This window comes from Botryllus schlosseri, chromosome 5, assembly GCF_051294905.1.
Source record: "Botryllus schlosseri isolate E-star chromosome 5, Bs_hap1, whole genome shotgun sequence".
NCBI lineage: Eukaryota > Metazoa > Chordata > Ascidiacea > Stolidobranchia > Styelidae > Botryllus > Botryllus schlosseri.
In genome coordinates, this window is record NC_137240.1 from 20,478,048 (window position 1) to 20,498,022 (window position 19,975).

Below are 19,975 nucleotides of genomic sequence, written 5' to 3' on the forward strand. Positions count from 1 at the left end.
ATCCCAGGGCATATAGTCGTAATTAACTGTAGGTAGACGCTAAATGCCCACGTTAGAGCGTCTATGTCCATTTCCGGCGAACTCCGGACTAATCTATTTAATCATATATGGTTGCTATACGCACCGAAATCGCGAGGGGTCACTGGTGATCTTATGAGACAGCAGGAATTGCCACGCGAAACGCGTATTGTTTCAGATTTACAATTGGATTTCGTAATATTAGTAGTTTTACACACATTACTATCAAACATTTAACCTTTCTCAGCCCATGGATGTGGTCAGATTGACCGGTAAAGTTGATGGAGGGGGTGTTTTCGTAAATTTAGTGGATGATGCATCTTAGGGTGGACCAATTGTTATTAGTCACTTTGCTACATGCTGTTATTTCTTGACCTCCCATCAGGATTGTCGGTATATAGCAGAGTTGGATCAATTGTAATTTGTAATGTAATGTAATGTAATTAATTACATTTTTCAATGTAATTGTAATGTAATTGTAATTGAAGCATTTTTATTTTGTGTAATTGTAATTGTAATTGTAATTTGACAAAAATTTTGCTCAATTACAATTTCAATTACATTAAATTGCTATTGAGACCTGACAAGCACATCATAAAATAATTGACTTATAATGCATTCTCTTTAAATGTCGACAAGGAATTTGGTGGATCCATTCGCGGAAGCCCTTGACTGCGCCCTTGCGGGCGAAGTTTTTTTTATTTTTACCGCTATGCTGGCCTCGGCTGCCATTGTATACAATTATTAGATTACTAAACAACGGATGGATTCGCAACACGTGACTCACGATTGAATACGCCGAGATGCGAACTGCTGAGCCGGCTAAAAGCAGCAGAATTGATAGTCCCATAGCTGGCGATCCAAGCGTCGAAATTTGATATGTATGGTCCTAATCGAAAGCTAGTGTCGCACTGATTCCGCAATAAAAGTATATTTCCAGGCAATGGTACCATCCCAAAATAGTCGTGAAAGTCTGGGAATCGGCATTGTTCTGAACAATCGCTGGGCGTAATTGGTCATTGTTGTGGTCATGCTGCTGCGGCGCTCTCACTTTTCAGAACAGTCGGCCTTAAACGGCTATTTTGGAGCAGTTACATTGCCCTGACGAGATTTTGATTTGTATTTTCGGAATTAGTGCATCAATAGCTTACGATAAAGACCAGATGCATCAAATTTGGACGCTTGGATCGCCGGCTCTAGGACTACAAAGTTTGCTGCTTTTAGCCGGCTCTGCAGTACGTTTGTCGGTGCATTCATCCGTGACCCACATCTTGCGCATCTATCCGTGGGTTGGCAATCTACAATACGATTTCAGATCACGATGCTGCATCGTTACTTCGTCTGGCTAACTAACCAGACCACTGGATATTATATAACGTCTTATCTGACAAAGCACGGTTTTGTTTTTACTCCTCATCCTAATTCCTACGTCCCTCCATAAAAATAATATTATTTCTTTAATTTTATACTATATACGCAAATCCAGCATGTGCATATATTATAATACTTTTTTCAACGACATACTGCACCCTATCCTTAATCCTAACCCATAGGAAATTAGGTAAATAACATTTTACATTTCCAATTACGTGAGCCATAATTACCGAGCATACAAAACACGCTTATATTACGTCACAATGACATCTTACATAGCATACTATGTACCTACATAAACGCATTTATTACTACACAATCTGAACTAGACTTGAATTGTTGTTAATTACGACGCTACGGTTGTCAAGGAGCACGGTTGAATTTATGATTATTCAATTACATGTTCAACAGCAGCAATTGTAATTTTAATTGTAATGTAATTGAAGCATGCAAGGAGTAATTGTAATTGGAATTGAAATTTGATATTTTTAGCATGGAGTAATTCTAATTGTAATGTAATTGAAACATGCATGAAAGTAATTGTAATTGTAATTGTTATTGAACTGAAATAATGTAATTGATCCAACTCTGGTATATAGTGAGGTGTATACACGATTCCGAGTTGGTATTTCTATATAGGGCGCATCATATTCCTCTACTCTTCGAATTTGAAATGTGGGACTCTAATTGCAAAGGGCCCTACCATATTAAAATCGAAAACAAAGACACATTAAATCGCGCCCAGCGCGAAGAAAATATTACGATTAATTAAAATCTGTCAGGAAATCGGGAGTCAATTATTAACTTCAAATTGCATGCCGACGGCCGCCTACACATACTAATTGAATTACGTGTGCACCGGCGCACAAATTCCCTTCAACAGTCGCAGGTTGGCCATCCCTGCCGTAGGCTGGTATTGGTGGGATTGCCCCTACCCACAACGACGACGGCTTCAAAAAACTTATAGTCAACCCCATCTGAACTAATAACTCGCTTCGATCGAAAAAAAAAGAATCTACTCGCGTACCACCTGGAAGACCTTCGTGTAACACTAGTGATAAGCGTACCACAGGTTGGGAACCACTTACTTAATACAGCCAAATACTCCAAGTATGGTGCAATTGCCATGATGCTAACTCGCAGACAGAGTGTACCCCTGAATTAATCTGTATCTGTACTATTACTTTGAGCTAACAAATGTCCTCATTTTGCAGGTCAATTGCCTCTGCGGAAAAGAAGGAAATCCGCCCACCTCATAACCTCGTGCTAACACCACAAGTTTTAACACTCGTTAATCATCATGTTATACCTTTAGGACATCAATGTTATTATGAGATAAAAATAGTTCTTAGAATATAGGCTTACAAAACGACCATTGTCGCCCACATTTTCCGCGCCCATTAGTCATCTTTGATATGTATGAGACATAATCATCACAACGTATCGTGTTCTTAAAAATAGGCCTACATCAATAATAATTCATAATGACTTTTCGAAGATGTGGCAAAGTTGTGATTAATTTGATATGTTTGATGTTAAGACACTTGATGTATATCGAATTAAGGTGCTATGTCACGTCATTTGGCTGCGGGTTCGTGTAGCACGGCTATTTCGCACACGTGCCATCTGTTCATAACAGTCGGCCTCGGAATGTTGGATATGCACTGCCTATAGAAAAGTACAATGGCAGTAATTTGCACAATTTGTTTGTAATTGGTTTTTCCTTATATGTATGTTTTTTTTTCTGTGACATCCTGCTACTTTATTATGCTTAGCTATGAATTTATCATCCTTACATCACCACATATGCTGCATTTTCATTAGATCTTATACTAATTTTAGCATACAGATTATGGGCAGCGATGTCGATAATTAGTTTAAATTCCATTTGCTTGACTGAAATCACCACTTCAGAAGTCACCTCTATTCCAGAAAATTGGATCCACCGAGAAGACGATATTGCGTTGTCTGTTTTGAACAGCGGCCACTAAAATATGTAGCTTTTTTCACGAACGAAGAGTCAATAGCTTGAAAATAAATGTGCTCGATGCCATCACTATTACTCGGACTTCATACAGGTGATTAATGTCAGGTCTAATTAATCTGCATCTGTACTTATAAATTAATCCAACAAATGTCCTTAATGGCGGGTCAAGTGCCTCTGTGAAATTGGATGGAATCAGCACATATTATCACGACATGTTTACACCATGACTTGTAGAACTCGACACTCATCATGTTACCGTTCAGTCATCAATGTTATTACGTGATAAAACAGTACGCAACATGTAGGCTTTTAAAAGAAATATTGTCGCCCACATATTCGACGCTCATCACAACGTATCCATTGGTGTTTTCAGTGATATGAAATCAGATTTTTGCACCAATATGTCCACCTGGTTCACTCCCACGCGACCTTCCAGAAGTCTATATAAGTAGGGATTTGTTGTTCGTATCATCCGCTGCTTATGATTAAGCCATAATGCAGAATTGCACGTACCCGAAAACTGCGTGATATGAACTATACCAGGGATTTAACTTCAAATGCTCCTAAATGTCTATATAGTCCATATTCTCACTGATAGATGAGTTAATTATTTAGTTTCCTTCGATGCGTCGAGTAGTGCATTGGTATGATCCACCAATGCACCGCAGAGGATGCCAATTGCACGCCGACAGATGTCAACACCAGAATCGCTTCTTGAATGTTGTGGGTTATCTAGATTACTTATCGCAACTTATACACGTAAGTGGTTCCTAATATAGGAGTTTACCGAATTTTGGGGGGTGTTATGAACCGAATTCTGTGTGGTGTTATAATTGATTCAAGTGCTCAGCAGTATCAATAAGAAAAACTGCATGCTGTGAGATTACCATTGGCCATAGACCAGAATGAATACAAGACATGCTCTGCGTGTCAATGTTCAAAATCTATCGCCATCTGTATCTATCAGCGGCAAGTTTTATCTTTCATGCGCAGATGATCGGTTGGTCACCCCAACATTGCCGCCCGAACATTCATTGGTAGTGTTAAATATATCTCAGATTTATTAGAAATATTGCTTTCCTATCAAGATTATTGAGATAAACATCTATATAGCAAAACAATTATCACAAATACTCTGTTGGACGAAAATATGGATTATCATCCCGACAACGAACACATTTATATGCAAGACAATGCAATATCTTTCGGACGAGGATCCGCGCCGACAAAGCCACGATTGAACTGCCAGGAAGATTCAGCTTCACCTCAGAGCGGTGAATGTACGATATTTATTTCGCTCTCTCATCTCACTTTGAATGCAAACACTTATCATTTACTGATGTTCCTCATGTTTTCAAGTCTTTTGGCATCTCTTATTTTACGTCTTTCATAATCAATTTCTACAATAACAAATTAAACTAATGTTACGTATCAATAGCAATGATTTGTGATATCTAGCATTTTAGAATCATGTTATATTGAAGAACTGCCAATGTAAACCTGCTTCATAAACAAATCTTTCTTGCCGCAGCAATTTCCAAGATGAACGGCAAACTGCGGACTATTTTCGCAGTAATGGTGGTCTTCGTCATTGTGACATTGACATTATTCGGTGTACAATTTTATTGGATATCAAGGCTCGACATTCGGAATATTGGTGAGCCGGAAACATACGAATTTATCCGTGCATGCCAGTTTGAGTTCATCCAACACATAATTAAATGCTCGCTTTTATCACCCGAACCTCGTTTTATTGGAAGATTCGAATAGAATCGAACTGGATTCGTCAATGCGAAAATTTTCCAAAAGCAACGAAGTTTGCACAAATGTTATATCAAATTTGACAGGAAATATATAGATTTCAACATCGCTCTGCCGATTGCACGAAACGTTTGATCTCAGACCTAAAATCATTCAATCCATACCTGGCCCAAACACAAACTGGAAAAAAAATTTGTAGTCTATCATTAATCGTATATATATAATATATTGATACATTTTTGTATATACTTATACAGTATAGTGCAGTGGTGCTTGACTGGACTCAAACGTAGAGTTTTACCGAGCCAGTCTGAGAGGGTCACCGGAGTTCCTGAAATAGACGACTTGTGTGAATAGAGATGACACGCCCGTCCTGCCTATCATTGGCTACAGCGAATTAGGCGCGAAAAGTGGTCACATTGGACTTATGTGGTTATACATTGTGTGTGTGTGGGGGGGGGGCGTATGCGGGGGAGGTTGGGGTTAGAAATCGGAGCCGAATGCTTTCCTCTCATTCGTCCGAGTGCAATCATTTCGACATGTGGTGGATTTTTATGTTTGTGGCTCAGTGAAAATTTGGAGTTCATTGGCGGAATGCAGATTCACCAGGTTAGTTAAGATTAAGAACTAGGGGAGATGTGGTACCGATGGATCACTGGGACCGAAAATACTTTGAAAGTTCACTATGAATATTCCATGATTGCACTCCGTGCACTTGTCTACAACTGCATGCTGGCAAAATCTTTCCTCACATACAAAAAAATTCGACGTGCGCGAGCTATGGAGTCTCTCACAGATGTTTTTTGTTTTGGGGGGTGTAAAGTAAATTTAGATCGACATATACATTTTTCTTTGTAACCTTCAACACGAACAAACCAGCAATCATTTTTATTGTGAAGTGTAGGGCTTGTATCAGGCTATATAATGGCACCTAATATTTTTTTCAGTACTTTCCTCGAGTGGAATTTTTTTCGATTCATGTATAAAATTCGTAGGGTGGGGACCGATGATACAATAGCCAAATCAAGCAAAATAATGAAGCATACTAATCATTGAAACAAATGAAACATGCCTACGTACGGAAGATCTTTATGTAATAATTGCATATAATGTTTTATCGCTATAACGAGGTATTCGGAAGTCACACTGTCGATTTTCGGACAATATGTATGTACCCTCAAATTGATAAGTCCGAGCCTAATTCAAAACGTGATTTTATGACAACATTTGAGTTCATATTTATTCTATTTTTTGACGGTTGCGATCAAACATTCTTCTTTGGCTTGCTGTAGCTTAGATTATAATACTGAGCAAGAAAAGTTGTCACATCTGAGATTTCTAGGATATATGTGTCATAGGTCCCCGGGTCTTGTGCCATTGGACCCACCGGGTGGGGACCGATGACACGTTCGAGCAACAAATTTTGAACGTCCATAAATATTTTTTGAAAAGACGGATATTCATTATATGTGTGCGATAGGTAGAGCTTGTATCAAGGTGCATAGCCAGCAAAAGATCTGCTGTTTTCGGCTGAACATTTTGGGGCCAGCGATAATTTTCCAATTTTTGATCCATCGGTACCACATCTCCCCTACTGTGATTTCTTTTGACATGTCAAATCAGGTCAAAATTATGTCAAAATTGCAGTGTCAGCTCACAAAATTGTCAAAATTGTTTACAAAGTCAAACTTTTTTTACAACTTGCATTTCGTTTGTTTCGTAGATGCTTGCACTGTCGGTGAGCTTATCATTTTACATTTTACAGATAGTAACCTACTTTATACTCCTACCGTTGTATTAGAACCATTGTCTGCTCATTGTGAATCATAGACCGCTAAATGATACAAAAAGGTTGACGTGGTCTTATGCTCAACGTAGTGTAATATCCTAACATAAATGAAGTCAGACTGCGTGGGCACTGGTTCTTATACCGACAAGATAGACACCGACAAAATAGCGTAATGATTAAGCGTCCGGCTTCTTGATCGGTAGGTCGTGGGTTCGATTCCCGGCCGGGTCAGACCAAAGACCTGATTAGTAACACTGGTATCCATGGCTTCCCTGCTTGGCGCCCATGCATTACTGGGATAGCATGGAGGGGTGGTGCATGACTTAGAAAGCCGTAAAGGCTATATCTGCACTTCCTTGTCCAGCGACATATGCACATCATGCTCTCATGGTATGCATATGCGCAGATCGTGTGTATGTGTATCATGAGTCGGTGTATATGCCGCAAAAACATCAAGGACAAAAATAAACTACGTCCTTCCTTCCTTCCTATACCGCATTAAAAGCTTGATAAAAATTGTGTTGTAGAAAACATTGTCAGTATGAAGCAACACGGTGTGTCACAAAAAGTGTGTGCACAATAGCCAACAACTGCTGTTGTTGAACGTTCTAGTAACAATGTATATGCTCAGAAGCAAAGATTCGAAACTTCCACGATATAGCGGGTCACATTTTGATAACAAATTTTGCTCGATTCAGACTGGTGGATATGACCGCACTGGAGTTTAAAATTTTTCAATCCATATTTTACTGTCAACCCCATGACATTTTTGAGTTGTCTACTAAACGAAGTGAAACAAACTTGACGCAATTCCAAACCGTAGAAGCGAATTTGTTTGAGTTTTTATTATTAATCCTGGGATTACCCACCGTCGAGGCTATTTCTGCGAATACAAAATTTTTGACTGCAATGGAAAATGGTCAAGCATCGTTCTTTTAGACAACCTAACAAATTCATGGGGTTGGCAGTAAAATTTGAAAAAGAACTGTTACCTGCCACCACCCTTTCCTGCCGTCGTCGTTGTTACGTCGTCCTTTGAATGCCTGCACAAGTGCACCTGCATATACTTATGAGAGCGTGATTCCGCGATTCCGTACTATCGAATCTCATAATCTCATGTATCATATAAATTCAGCGATTCAAGAAGCAACAGACTGCTGAGCAGACAAATTGAAATAATTCACATTAAGATAGTGGTTCCCACCCTTCCTCAAAATTATAAGGGTATAACTGACCGACTTTTTCGCGGATCGGTTTTCATTCAATTTGAGGTGCAAAGTCGACAGCACGCGGGCGGATCACATCACAACATAGCAGGAAATCTCGTCAGTCGTCATATTGGTTTGAAATAGATATATAATATACGCGACCTCGGCATGCATGATTTCCCAAACAAAATGTCCGTAGCGTATTCCGCTATCTAATGAATGATATAATTTGCGGTAACTTACTTCAAGTGAGTATAGCGACTGTATTCCTTTCTAATATTTGGTAATCACGGGCGAGAAGTACATTTTTTTCACCTGCGATCAATTTTCATTACTGGCTAAGTGCGTTCGGGTGAAAAATAGGTAAATTAATCTGGTTTGCATATTATGGGGAAAATAATTTCGCCGCATTGTTCAGTGGAAACGCGCAGCGTGCATTTAATCGATATTGTGCGATTACGTCGAGAAATATTCATTAGGTTTAGAGATGTTGGATTCGGAAAGAAGAGTTGTACGAACCTTCCTACACCACTAACTATAGTTGTGTTGGAAAAAAATCAAATTAAAACTAACAAATTTAAAACATTTTTTTGTATCGTTTTACTTTGATTTTTCTAAGGCGTGACGTCGCGCATACTCAATTATGACGCCAATGTGGATTCATGTTCACAATTGAAAATATAGGGTAAATATAGATCCTTTGACGAAATAGTCTTCCACGCCTGTCATAGACGGGCCAAAAATATATCTAACCAGGACTACATCGTCATGCAGCATTTTTACGGTCGACGGTCACCATCACCAGAACAGTCATTCCGTACCAATGATCTATATCTACGTACTGTGGCAGGTGGACCTCTTATTTCGCTGGTTCCATCCATCCCATATCGTGTACGACAGCTATATCGGGCGGCAATTGTCGTCCGAAAGTATCTGCGAATTATGTCATAACAATACAACTAAAAAAACATAATCTTTTATTTAAATCGTCTTTGTTTAGAACACTGTTAAAACATGTTTCGAACAAAGTTTTTTCAACAATTATTCATTTGTTTCAAGTGCAAACCTACCACTAGCACAAATGTTATGAATAAAGATATCAATCTGGTTAGTTTAAAAATTCATCAGTAAGCTTGACTACAATAAAAGTCCTAAACTTCCGAAGTATACAACTTTTCGCGTACCGGTACTAACGCGCCAACAGTGATCCGCGGACCCACGGTTGCCAACCACTGTTTTAGGGGACGGTAAGCCTTGGCTCGTGAGACACATATGACTCAGTACATGGTACGTATGGCTCACAGTTAAATATAGAGGTCGGGAATTATCATGTGGCACAATTGACTTGAATCAATATCCTTTGTAGTCTTCTACATAAATATTGGAAAGAAACATATACAGTGGCTGTGGCGTTTGCATGGTGAACACCACATTTCATTGTGACGTGACTTTAACTAGACGACCGTATAAGCTGTGGACTCGGGGCACGATAGCGTGATGGTGTACTAGTACCCAGCAATAGCGTTAGATAACATAAAAAAAACTTTTTATGCGAACGTTTCTGAAATATACTACTATAGCAGAAGTGATCAGAAAATTTCAACGTGTACGTTAGGCTAGGTGAGCTCCAACATTTCGACCGATATAACCTTTTAATCTGACGAGTTGCCAAAACATTTCATTCCGAGGCCATTTCGTGAAATTAAAAAAGTACCAATTATTTCAGTAAATACGAGATCTGTGCTATCGCGGCAAACTATAACCGTCGAGTAGCAGACAGGTGTCGTAGTAATTTACCATCTATCCGTTGAACATTGGTGACATATTTTGAAGGATTTAAAACACACTAGCTTCTTAGATACCAGTATTCCGTATTTATATAGTGATTATCTAGTGATATTGTGATACTCACGCCATTCGTTTCCAGAGCACGAACTTAACTAAATAACCGTTACGGAAGCACGAAATCGAACTGTTAAGAGGTTCGTGGAAAGTGGATTTGGGATAGCGATGTCATGGCGTCCACTGCCCGCACCTCGTCACCCCATCATCTGACTAGGCAATCTTAGCGAAAGGAGTGTGAACACACACAACTGGGGGTACCCGAAAACAGAACTGCCCCCCCCCCAATTCTGCAGCTTCATTCTAGGATTGTCGATAGAGTATTCCATGGGAATTGTTACAGACTGAGCAGAATTCATTTATTTGTGTGCTTCAATAAAATATGGCGGAATAGACAGTCATCATTTATTCATGGTTTGCAGCAGGGGTCACCATCGTTTTCAAATCCAAGACTTACTTCTTGGGTAGCCTACAAGTAACGGAGGCTACCAGTACTAATGCGAAGCGCTACCAGGTACTCCTGCCGTTTACCAAGGCTGGTTTGAATTTCTTGACCTCGACATTCAGATCACAGAGCGGGGTTCCCGCTCCTAACATTCAAATGATCACTAGTTCTGGGACCAGCGTCTCCGAGTTCAGTTGCGTTGCCACACTGGGCAGCGAGCACCAATCTCCGCGTCGAGGATTGGGGATAATAACTAGATTCCTTTCGGTATACCCCGGGTCGAAGACAAGCAACGGCCTCCTATCGAAAATAGCGTTCGCATGATCTTTAGGGTCGACTGACCAACGCTTAACTACTGTTCACGTGGAACCCCTCACCACTTCTAACTTCAAAGCTCTTCGAAGCTTTACCGGTGACCTGCTACCCGCGGGCACCGCGTCGATGACCCCTGGTGTAAAGCATTGTTGTAAATCTTTCGTTCCTACGTGCATACCTTCGTACGTCACTGCATGCTTACATTCCTCCGCACTCCATTCGTACTTATTCTAATTTGTCAAGTATCATCAAAATTAATTTTTTTTTGTTTTACTTATACCTCGGTATAATTCTGAGTTACACTACGTTTACGTGCATGCTAAGTTTTTGGTATGAATACAGACCATTTCTCCTGATATAGTCCATTGCTTGATTAGAGCAAGTGGTATGATATCACATCAATTTTCAACACAGAAAATATGGCGCATACATCAAATCCTATAAACCACCATGACGTCAGGATTACCGCGTCACAGTTGATTAATATTATTTCATGTCATTTTGGGAAAACCGCCACCCTGCTCCAGTCGTAAAATAGATGGGTATTGGTCGGCAGTTGTTTTTCAGCTAATTATGTTGATTTAGACGTGAGGGATGAGACCAGAAATGCTACTTCTACATTGGAAAACAATCTCATGGCAGCGGCTGAAGGTAGGGTACATTGTGATGTATAATTGCCATTGGACAATGGCCAATCTTTATTGGTCACCTATGGGTTCTGCGCTGAACATGTGCTCCATGTTTAGTAGTACGTAATTTGTGAAAACACCTATATAGCTTAGTTGATCATACTATTGAGCAAACGATATGTCCATCGATTTAGACCTGAAGAATGAGTCCAGAAATGCTACTGGGATATTGGAACGCAATTTCATAGCAGCAGTAAATGGTATGGTTCATTTACATATAGGCTATCTGAAGTTTGCAAACTGCTGGTCGAGGCCTTTATTGCAGCTTATAAACATTATTTGCTCATATGCCATGGGTACAATCCGTGGTTTATATACCTTTTATCATATTTACCACTATTTTAATGTTTAAAATCCCTTAGGGATGCCCTTTGCACCACGGCGCTTCGGGTATGAAAACTTTTTGAATCTTTTGAATTGTGTTTTTGAATCTTTCGGAATAGGTACTTTTCGAGAGTTGTAAATCTTTTCTAAACTGCTTTCATGATGGTCAATCGCAGTCAACGGAGTTGGTTGTTGTTGTTGGCTCAAATATTCACGTTGTTTTTCGACATCAGTGGTCGTTTACTCCGATATAATACTCCCTATTATAATTCCTTATCTGCAGCGATTATTTAGAGAGTTTGAGATGGCAGTAAAAACTGGTACGTTTATTGCAGGTGTTCTTAACCGTGACTTACTAGCTGAACACTGACGCCAATCTACAAGCCTTCGCCGAAATCCAAATTTTGGCTGAGTCACAAAAATGTGAATCTTACCACAATACACATCTCACTACACATTTAATATATTACTATAGCGTACTGGCGCACAAACAGAAATGTCATCAGAGTGCTAAATGAAAAAAAAAACATGGAAATACAATTTTCACACAAAAGGAAAACCTTATGTTCAATATTTATTGAAGGTGAAAGAGACTTCTGCTGTTCATTTTTACATACAAGTTTAGAAATGATCTACAAACCGCCGAAGGGTCAGACTCCCCGGTTTACGCGCTTATCTAAAATACCACCTAGAATACTTACATCGGTGTCGTACTATTCATTCACCAAGGTACCGGTTGTAACATTTAAATTAGAACATGATTGGAGTCGAAGTCGATTATCTGCTACATTTATGTCAGCTTACTCAGCGGCTTTGATGCTAATTCGTCACCCGTGGCATCTTTTCATCAGTCATTAGATGACGGTTGATGATATTTATTTGAAACGGTTACACATCTCCGTCCATAATTGGAGTGATCAACCGCTAACAAAGAATCCCCCACAAGCGACATAACATCAAGACGCAGCATGGGAAACATAAATTTAAAAGAACATGGTAAGAACATGTAAAAAGATATTATCATACACGGAAGATCACACAAATCGGGAAACAGGCAGCGATTCATCACGAATACCCGTACACTCTAGCAATAATAAAGGCCTTGAGATGACCACAGAGTATCTTCCATAACTTCAACGCGTCTTCAGGCGAATCCAGGAATATCATCAAAACGGCAATGCCAACGTCTTCATACAAAGTCAGCAAATTACCATCAAAACGTCAATGCCAAAGTCTTGGGATTATGCAACAATACTATCAAAACTTCAATGTCAACGTCATAAGACGAAGATCTGCTTGCTCAAGCAGACTTTCCGACTGCGCTAAACTCCGGTACAGTACAAGAAGCATCTCCCTCCTGTCTTGGATATGTCTGTTGTACAACTTCTACGGCGTCTGCCGGTCTCAGCACTGATGCGGTCACTGATTTGAGATCCGACTTAGTATAAGTCACATTTTCCTTATTGCGAGTAATCTTGGTTCGCAATAACTCCAGAATTTGCTGATACTTATTACGAACGTCATTTTGGTTTTAGCGTAGAGTATGTACTTTGGGGCTTAAAACAGCAAGAAGAACTATAGTATAGTATATATTTGATTGAAAAGCCATCGCTGGCCTACAAAATTGTCTTGCAAACTGCAGCACATCTGAACTAATTTTAAAAAATATGAGGGGGGAATTTGTATGTGAAAAAGAGATTTCAAATAGCATTTGAACATACTTTCAGCAAACAAAAAAAAACCATAAGGAGCATACGTTCGGATATAACTGGTTGACTGCATGACAGTTCGGACATGAACAATTTAGGAAATCCAATTCTAAAGTGGAATTCCTCCCTAAAAATTGCAAAATTCCCCCGAAGGGGGGAATTCCTCCCCGGTTGGGAACCACTGAACTATACTACCTGTGTCTACGGACAATACTACCTTGCGCTATTCGGGTGTTCTGATCACAGCTTATTTTTGTATATCTGCAACATTCACCAAATCTTGCGCTTATCGATCAAAAATTTCTGGTCCTTCGTAACAATGTCCGTCCACCATCATCGTGTCCATGTCGTATCCAGAATTGGAATGCGTGCTCGCCATTGTAGCCTTTGCTAATCTAAGGCAGTGTTGGGATCAAGTCACTACCTTCGAGTCACGAGTCATTTCGAGTCATTGCACATTTTGACTCGAGTCAAGTCAAGTCAATCGATTTTCGAAGGGGACTCGAGTCAAGTCAAGTCACTCAATTTTTGGAGGTGACTCGAGTCAAGTCGAGTCAAGTCAAGTCAAGTCACGAGTCAAGTCACAATTCAAGTCAAGTTGTTTTTTTGAAGTATGAGGCCTGATACGTCATTGCATTTTGCTAGCTGTCTGAAATACAGATTGAGTGGTCATTGATTTTGAACCGATGAACGAATATAGAGTTGAATATACACGCAAGAAGGCGCTGTATCGTTCACATATAAGTAGAACTGCTAAACTTCGTAAGTCATTGCATAGCCTCAGTTTATAGTTACCAGCCAAAATAGAGAATACAGAAAAGAATTGATAAGATGCAATACATTACCTATTTATTTAAAATTTATATGATACACTTCGAGCCTGTGCGAATGGTTGATAGGACTATAGAAACTATATTCGAATTCAATTTCAATAAAACAAAAGGTTTAGTTAAGGTAAGAACAGAGAACAGAAATAGTCATTTTGCTATTAAAATACACCATAGTTTACGACAACGTAAGCTGTAAGCTTCGAACACTTCTTTTGCGGTCAATTTATTTGTGAGAGAACAATGGAGGCTCAGTAAAACGCATGATAATTGAATGATTGGTCGCTCTCACGGCTTGCGCCAGCGTTTCGCGAACAATCCGAACATAAGCAAGATCCAGTGATTTTTATCGACACAGATTACTTGATGACTTGAAATTGACTCGTGAATTTTGCTCCGAGTCACGAGTCAATCCACATTTCTGAGACCCCGAGTCAAGTCAAGTCAAGTCATTTTAGCAAGGTGACTCGAGTCAAGTCAAGTCATACGAAAAAGGTGACTCGAGTCTGACTCGAGTCAAGTCATGACTCGAGTCATCCCAACACTGATCTAAGGCTTGTAGCAGAAGAGGGTTGCTACTTCCTTTCTGGTTCTTCGCTGGACATAGACAGTTCACCGACTGGAGCGAATATATTATATTTTCATCAAAACGCACAGCCCACACGCATCTAGCTATAACTCAGAACCCCAAAACGCCCTTCTCCCTTACTGCATTCCTGAGTGTTTTTTCCGCGCCGAGGTCAAATATCAGGCGGTTACAGTTAACAATATTTAACTCGCTCTAAACAAAAATTGATATAAACAAATTGAAAGACAATCATTCGGGAACCGGGCATTTCTTGAGCGCGACAACGAAACAAGTGTAGAGAAACCGCCGACACGTGACTAGAGTTATTCACCCGTTATACAGGTATCATACTGTTCTATCATCAAGCATTCACATATAGTATTCATATATGCAGGAGTTGGAAGTGTGTCTGGACCTCCGCGGACTCCCAGAGACTCCTTCTCGGAACCCATACTGCTCCATTGAACATTGGATAATAACCCATTGATAACTTACAAAGAAATGCTACTCAATAGGTGGATACTTGATTCACTGTCGATTGTCTCTCGTAAAATGATGTCTGAATAATTAGTCCTGCTGTTTCGATCCGAATTAAAGCGTTGGTGTCTGATGAAATCTATCTGATCCGCGGCGTTCCAGGAGACTCATATAGTAATGTTTTTGGAAATATTTGGGAGTCGTGACGATTTTTGTAGATTATGAGTTCTTTCGGTAGCCGGCGCCTCTTTTCCGCAAGTCTCCGGCCTTGCATTGAGACTCTTGGTCAGTATCTCTCAGCTTACACCTAACTACAGGGTTGTGATGACTCGAGTCACGAATTTTTAATGATTCGATTTGACTCGAGTCATTTTTTCAATTGCGTAAAATGACTCGACTCGAGTCAATTATCGTATTGACTCGGCTTGTACTCGAGTCATTGTGCTTGTTTCGAACCAAGTCATGTTACTTGAGACTAGGTCGGCCAAGACAGACATTTCATTGTAACTTCGAAGAATAGCTAAGCTACCACATTATTGGTATTTCGTCTATAAGGCCTGATACTTGGAAAATATGCCCAGAAACTGTTAAGACTGAAGAAAATTACGATATTACGAATGCGAGCCATTCTATATCACTAGACCAGAGTTGAAAATTATTGGGTCAACCGTATTGAACACAAGACTGAACAGTAACCGTAATGACCTGGACTCTGACTCGAGTCAAATCGCTATGAATCTGACTCGATTCAAATCGCTGTGGCTCGGACTCGACCCTCTACTAGCTGACTTGGACTCGGACTTGACTCGGTGATGAATTGAAAATGACTTGACTTGACTCGAGTCAAAACTATAAAAGTGAGATTGACTTGTGACTCGGAACCTTGTAACTTGGTTACTTACAACCATGCCTAACTGTATCTACTTCATCAATATAATAGTTCTGAGAGATCATCTGGAAAACGAAATCGCAAATTGTAAAAGGGACTTGCTGGAATACTCAAACAAAGCGAATGCATATGATGAAAGTAAGTCTCTTACCTTATCATATTATATTATATAGGCTGGATATACGTAGCCTACACAAAGGTTTTTGCTTGATGACGTATACTAGTATTATACATGATATGGATTCAAGCTAAATGTAGCATAGATGTAAGTCAGAATCCGATCGTAATAATATATAGGCAGAGGATGTACAATTGTACACCGTATCTACCTCTGCATTCGCTACCAATGACACGTTTAAGGACATCAGACGCGTGTTTGTTTCGATTATATGGATAAAGTGTAGACTTCTGTGCAGTTTCATTGATATAATGAATACTCACTTTTCCACGGTACCCACTTCCCTACTTTCGGGCTCTTTCATACAAGTAATTAGCTATATTAAAATATGTAATGCATGTATTTATCTAAAGAAATATATCAATGTCACGATTCGAAATACTGAAACTGAGCAGACGTAGCCTGCATCATTTATCAAGACTCTTGATATTGCTAAAAGATGGAAATAAGCTAAAGTCTCTAGTGTTTAACTTGATGGATTCTTGTGCACCTCACATGATGCACGTAACACTATGCGGAAATCAGTGACACATGCGAACACTTCCATACATCCGTACACAATATCACTGCGGTTTCCAGAATAGTCCTGCGCACACCTACAAATATCGCGGCTTTAGTAGCTTAGTAAGCAATACAATTTCCCTGTTTGTCCCGCATTTTGTTTTTAAAATATTTCAGGGTTCAATTCTACATATTTTACAAATTGCCGGAGGGTTTTTGCTGAAGATGCCAAAAAGAGATCTGAGAGCGGAGGTGTATTCGACATATACCTACGACGAAATAAAACGGAGGTATTTTGCGATCTGGAAACAGATGCCGGGGGATGGACAGTAAGAAAAGACGATGTTTCGTTTTTACTATTTTTCCCACTACAAAATCAGATAACACAAAGGTGTTGTCCCATTCGAATATATGCATCTTGAAACACAATTTTATATCGCTACAATCTTCAAGTATTTTGCGGCAGCTGATCGAATCTTCGATTACTCCGCCAATGTGGGGATCATACTTATTATCTATATCAGCGAATGGCAGGATGCCCATTCTTTTACCAGAGATAGCAAGAATTATTGAAGTTAAAATGGGTTTTTGAGGTGGGCATTGCGTGACGTCACTCAGAGACAAAGCTACATACATTTTAATTAATATGATAATCATGTCAAATAGATGTTGCGCAATGATTACACTACTAGACACAATTTTTGTTGACTTGGATCAGACAATTGATGTCGACTAACTTCCGTTTTTTCTCTATCGCGTCAAGTTTTTGAATTAGGCACCCAGCACCGCATTGTTTCATAACCCACATAAAAGTACTACTTTGAATATTTTGTTTTTATTGTATAAAACGTTTCAAAAACCGAAAGAAGTCGAAATCAATAGACTCAAAATATACATTGGCAGTGCTTTATTTGGTTGATTTAAACTGATTTTGCTTCTGCAGGGCGTATCAAGTGTGAGTTTCAGGGTCCAAAGTTACGCTAATTACTCATAATTCTGTGGGTTACAATGCTTACAATGCCAAGGTTTTCCGGGAAATTATCCAGATATTTTAGCTTTTTGGAATGTCTGCTGTCCGACATAAAGATATGGCTATGGCACATGTGTATCAGGGTTACATGTGCATTCTTCTAGTCTGACCACTAAGAAAACAAAATATTTCAAAGCTGACACATTTGATCCTATCATGCTTGTGATATTGCAAAAAATCAATGCTTCTGTATTATACTCAATACTTATGTTATGTATTCTTCATACATAATTTCATGGCCGCAATTTTCAAGACTAGATTTTATGACTAACATTGCTTTTATTCATATTTTACTGGCTACATAATGAAACTGTTATATAGGCGAGTATAACAATTGACGTAAGGACAACGGATATAATGTGAACACAAATTGTGAACATGATGATGCTTGTTCCTAATACGTGTTAGGAATAAACGTACTCGCACTACTCCGTCCTCTCTTGTGCCATTCATAATTGAACTTGTAATATCTTTAAAGATTGCATTTACGATATACTATTCGCATTCAGGTATTTCAAAGACGCATGGATGGATCAGAGAACTTTTATAGAGGTTGGGATGACTACGTTCATGGATTTGGAAATTTGACCGGCGAATTTTGGATGGGTGAATATAATATTATAAATTAGATAATCTGCCAACTAATGAATCCACTAAATAACATTTTTTTAAACATCTTCATTCTAAGTGGTCGCATGTTTATAACCATACATGGTGATTTAGTGTCCTTTAGGCTGCCGGCATTTCGACAGTTTCAACTGTCATAGTGAATAATTGGGAATGCCGATATGAGGAATGAAAATACAACAATGGTAATAGATTCAACTTACATTAGCTTAACGAATGGATGTTTTTGATTGCGCATCGATAGCGACGAGGAACAATTTGCCATTTACTGGTCATTCAAATTCCACGACTTGTTACGATCGATGCTGGGGACACGGAACTATTTTTTACCAAAGGTCCGTATGCAGAAGTTTTCAATTCTCCTAGATCCGCTTGGAATCTCAGCGAACTCTTTTTGCTGGCTATGCCTGTGGTGATTACTAATAAAAATGGAAAAAGGTCAACCCTCCCGCCTGTGTGCCAAATCTACGTAATCTACTCGTGGATAATGGGTTCTTCCGTTCCTTCGACGTTGACTACATTGAGCCTGTGGTAGTGACTATATATATACTAAGATTACCTCACCCGACTGGCTATTTCTGTGGTATCAAACTCTACTTGGGTCGCGGGCTGCTCTACTTGAATGATTCCAACGTGTTAACCCCAAATTCATAGCCTTGTTTTTCAATTAAATACTTTGTTTGTCGAAGCTATATTCATTAGAGTATATTATATTAGAATGCAAGTCATTGAGGCCAAATTCCAACAACAATTGTATTCGCAAAAAAATAATTGGCAAAAAAAAACGATGACTGGTCGGTTGAATGCAATTATAAAAAAGAGTCAGTGGCTCTGAGGTCGATATAAGCTGGAATATTTCCATTCTCCCTTTGTTTGTTCTGTTTGTCCCGTATGCGCTGGAATCAGTGACGTGCGGTGAGGTTAATGGCTGGTGAGGCACGCCCCCCCCCACATAAACACACACAACACGCATGCAAGCACGTAAAGCACCTGATAAAGAGGCCTAAAATGTGAATAACAACAGCAGCGGGTATAGAGAGCATTTTCTTTGCACCCTGATAGCCGTTGCAATTCCACATTCTATGGTACATGTAAGACTGGTCCTATTGTGCTAAATGGGCAAGTTTAGACAAATAATAATTACTACCTCTTCAAGTAGGCCTTCCGGTATAAATTATTCGCAGAACATCAAAAAAACATCCTGAGTTACATTTTTTTTTCAGTGAAAAAACACTAGACTTGCCGAATTTCGAAAGAAAATGCGCTATGTCAAGTCAAAATACACTAGATCCAGTGTTTAGTAGTGGCACCACTGACCACGAACAACAACGCAGGCTTTGTAGGTATATGGCTATGGCTATCACATACCACAATAAGGGGTTAAATAGGCTTACCATACGTCCTCTTTTAACCCTTT

The 19,975-nt window shown here is 39.4% G+C and overlaps 1 protein-coding gene across 4 annotated transcripts in view; it reads left to right on the plus strand.

Moving 5' to 3' along the window:
• LOC145439845 (microfibril-associated glycoprotein 4-like) overlaps positions 1–19,975 on the plus strand; it is a 532,879-nt gene that overhangs the window by 506,891 nt on the left and 6,013 nt on the right. For 2 of the 4 annotated variants that reach the window (XM_080317492.1, XM_080317495.1), the window contains 4 exons: positions 11,563–11,628; positions 16,274–16,360; positions 17,079–17,230; positions 18,441–18,537. In XM_080317492.1, coding sequence (XP_080173618.1) covers positions 11,563–11,628; positions 16,274–16,360; positions 17,079–17,230; positions 18,441–18,537 — 402 coding nt within the window. Of the gene's footprint in view, positions 1–4,339; positions 4,660–4,910; positions 5,037–11,324; positions 11,391–11,562; positions 11,629–16,273; positions 16,361–17,078; positions 17,231–18,440; positions 18,538–19,975 lie in introns of those variants that run through there. The other 2 variants (XM_080317493.1, XM_080317494.1) reach the window with 2 other exon arrangements.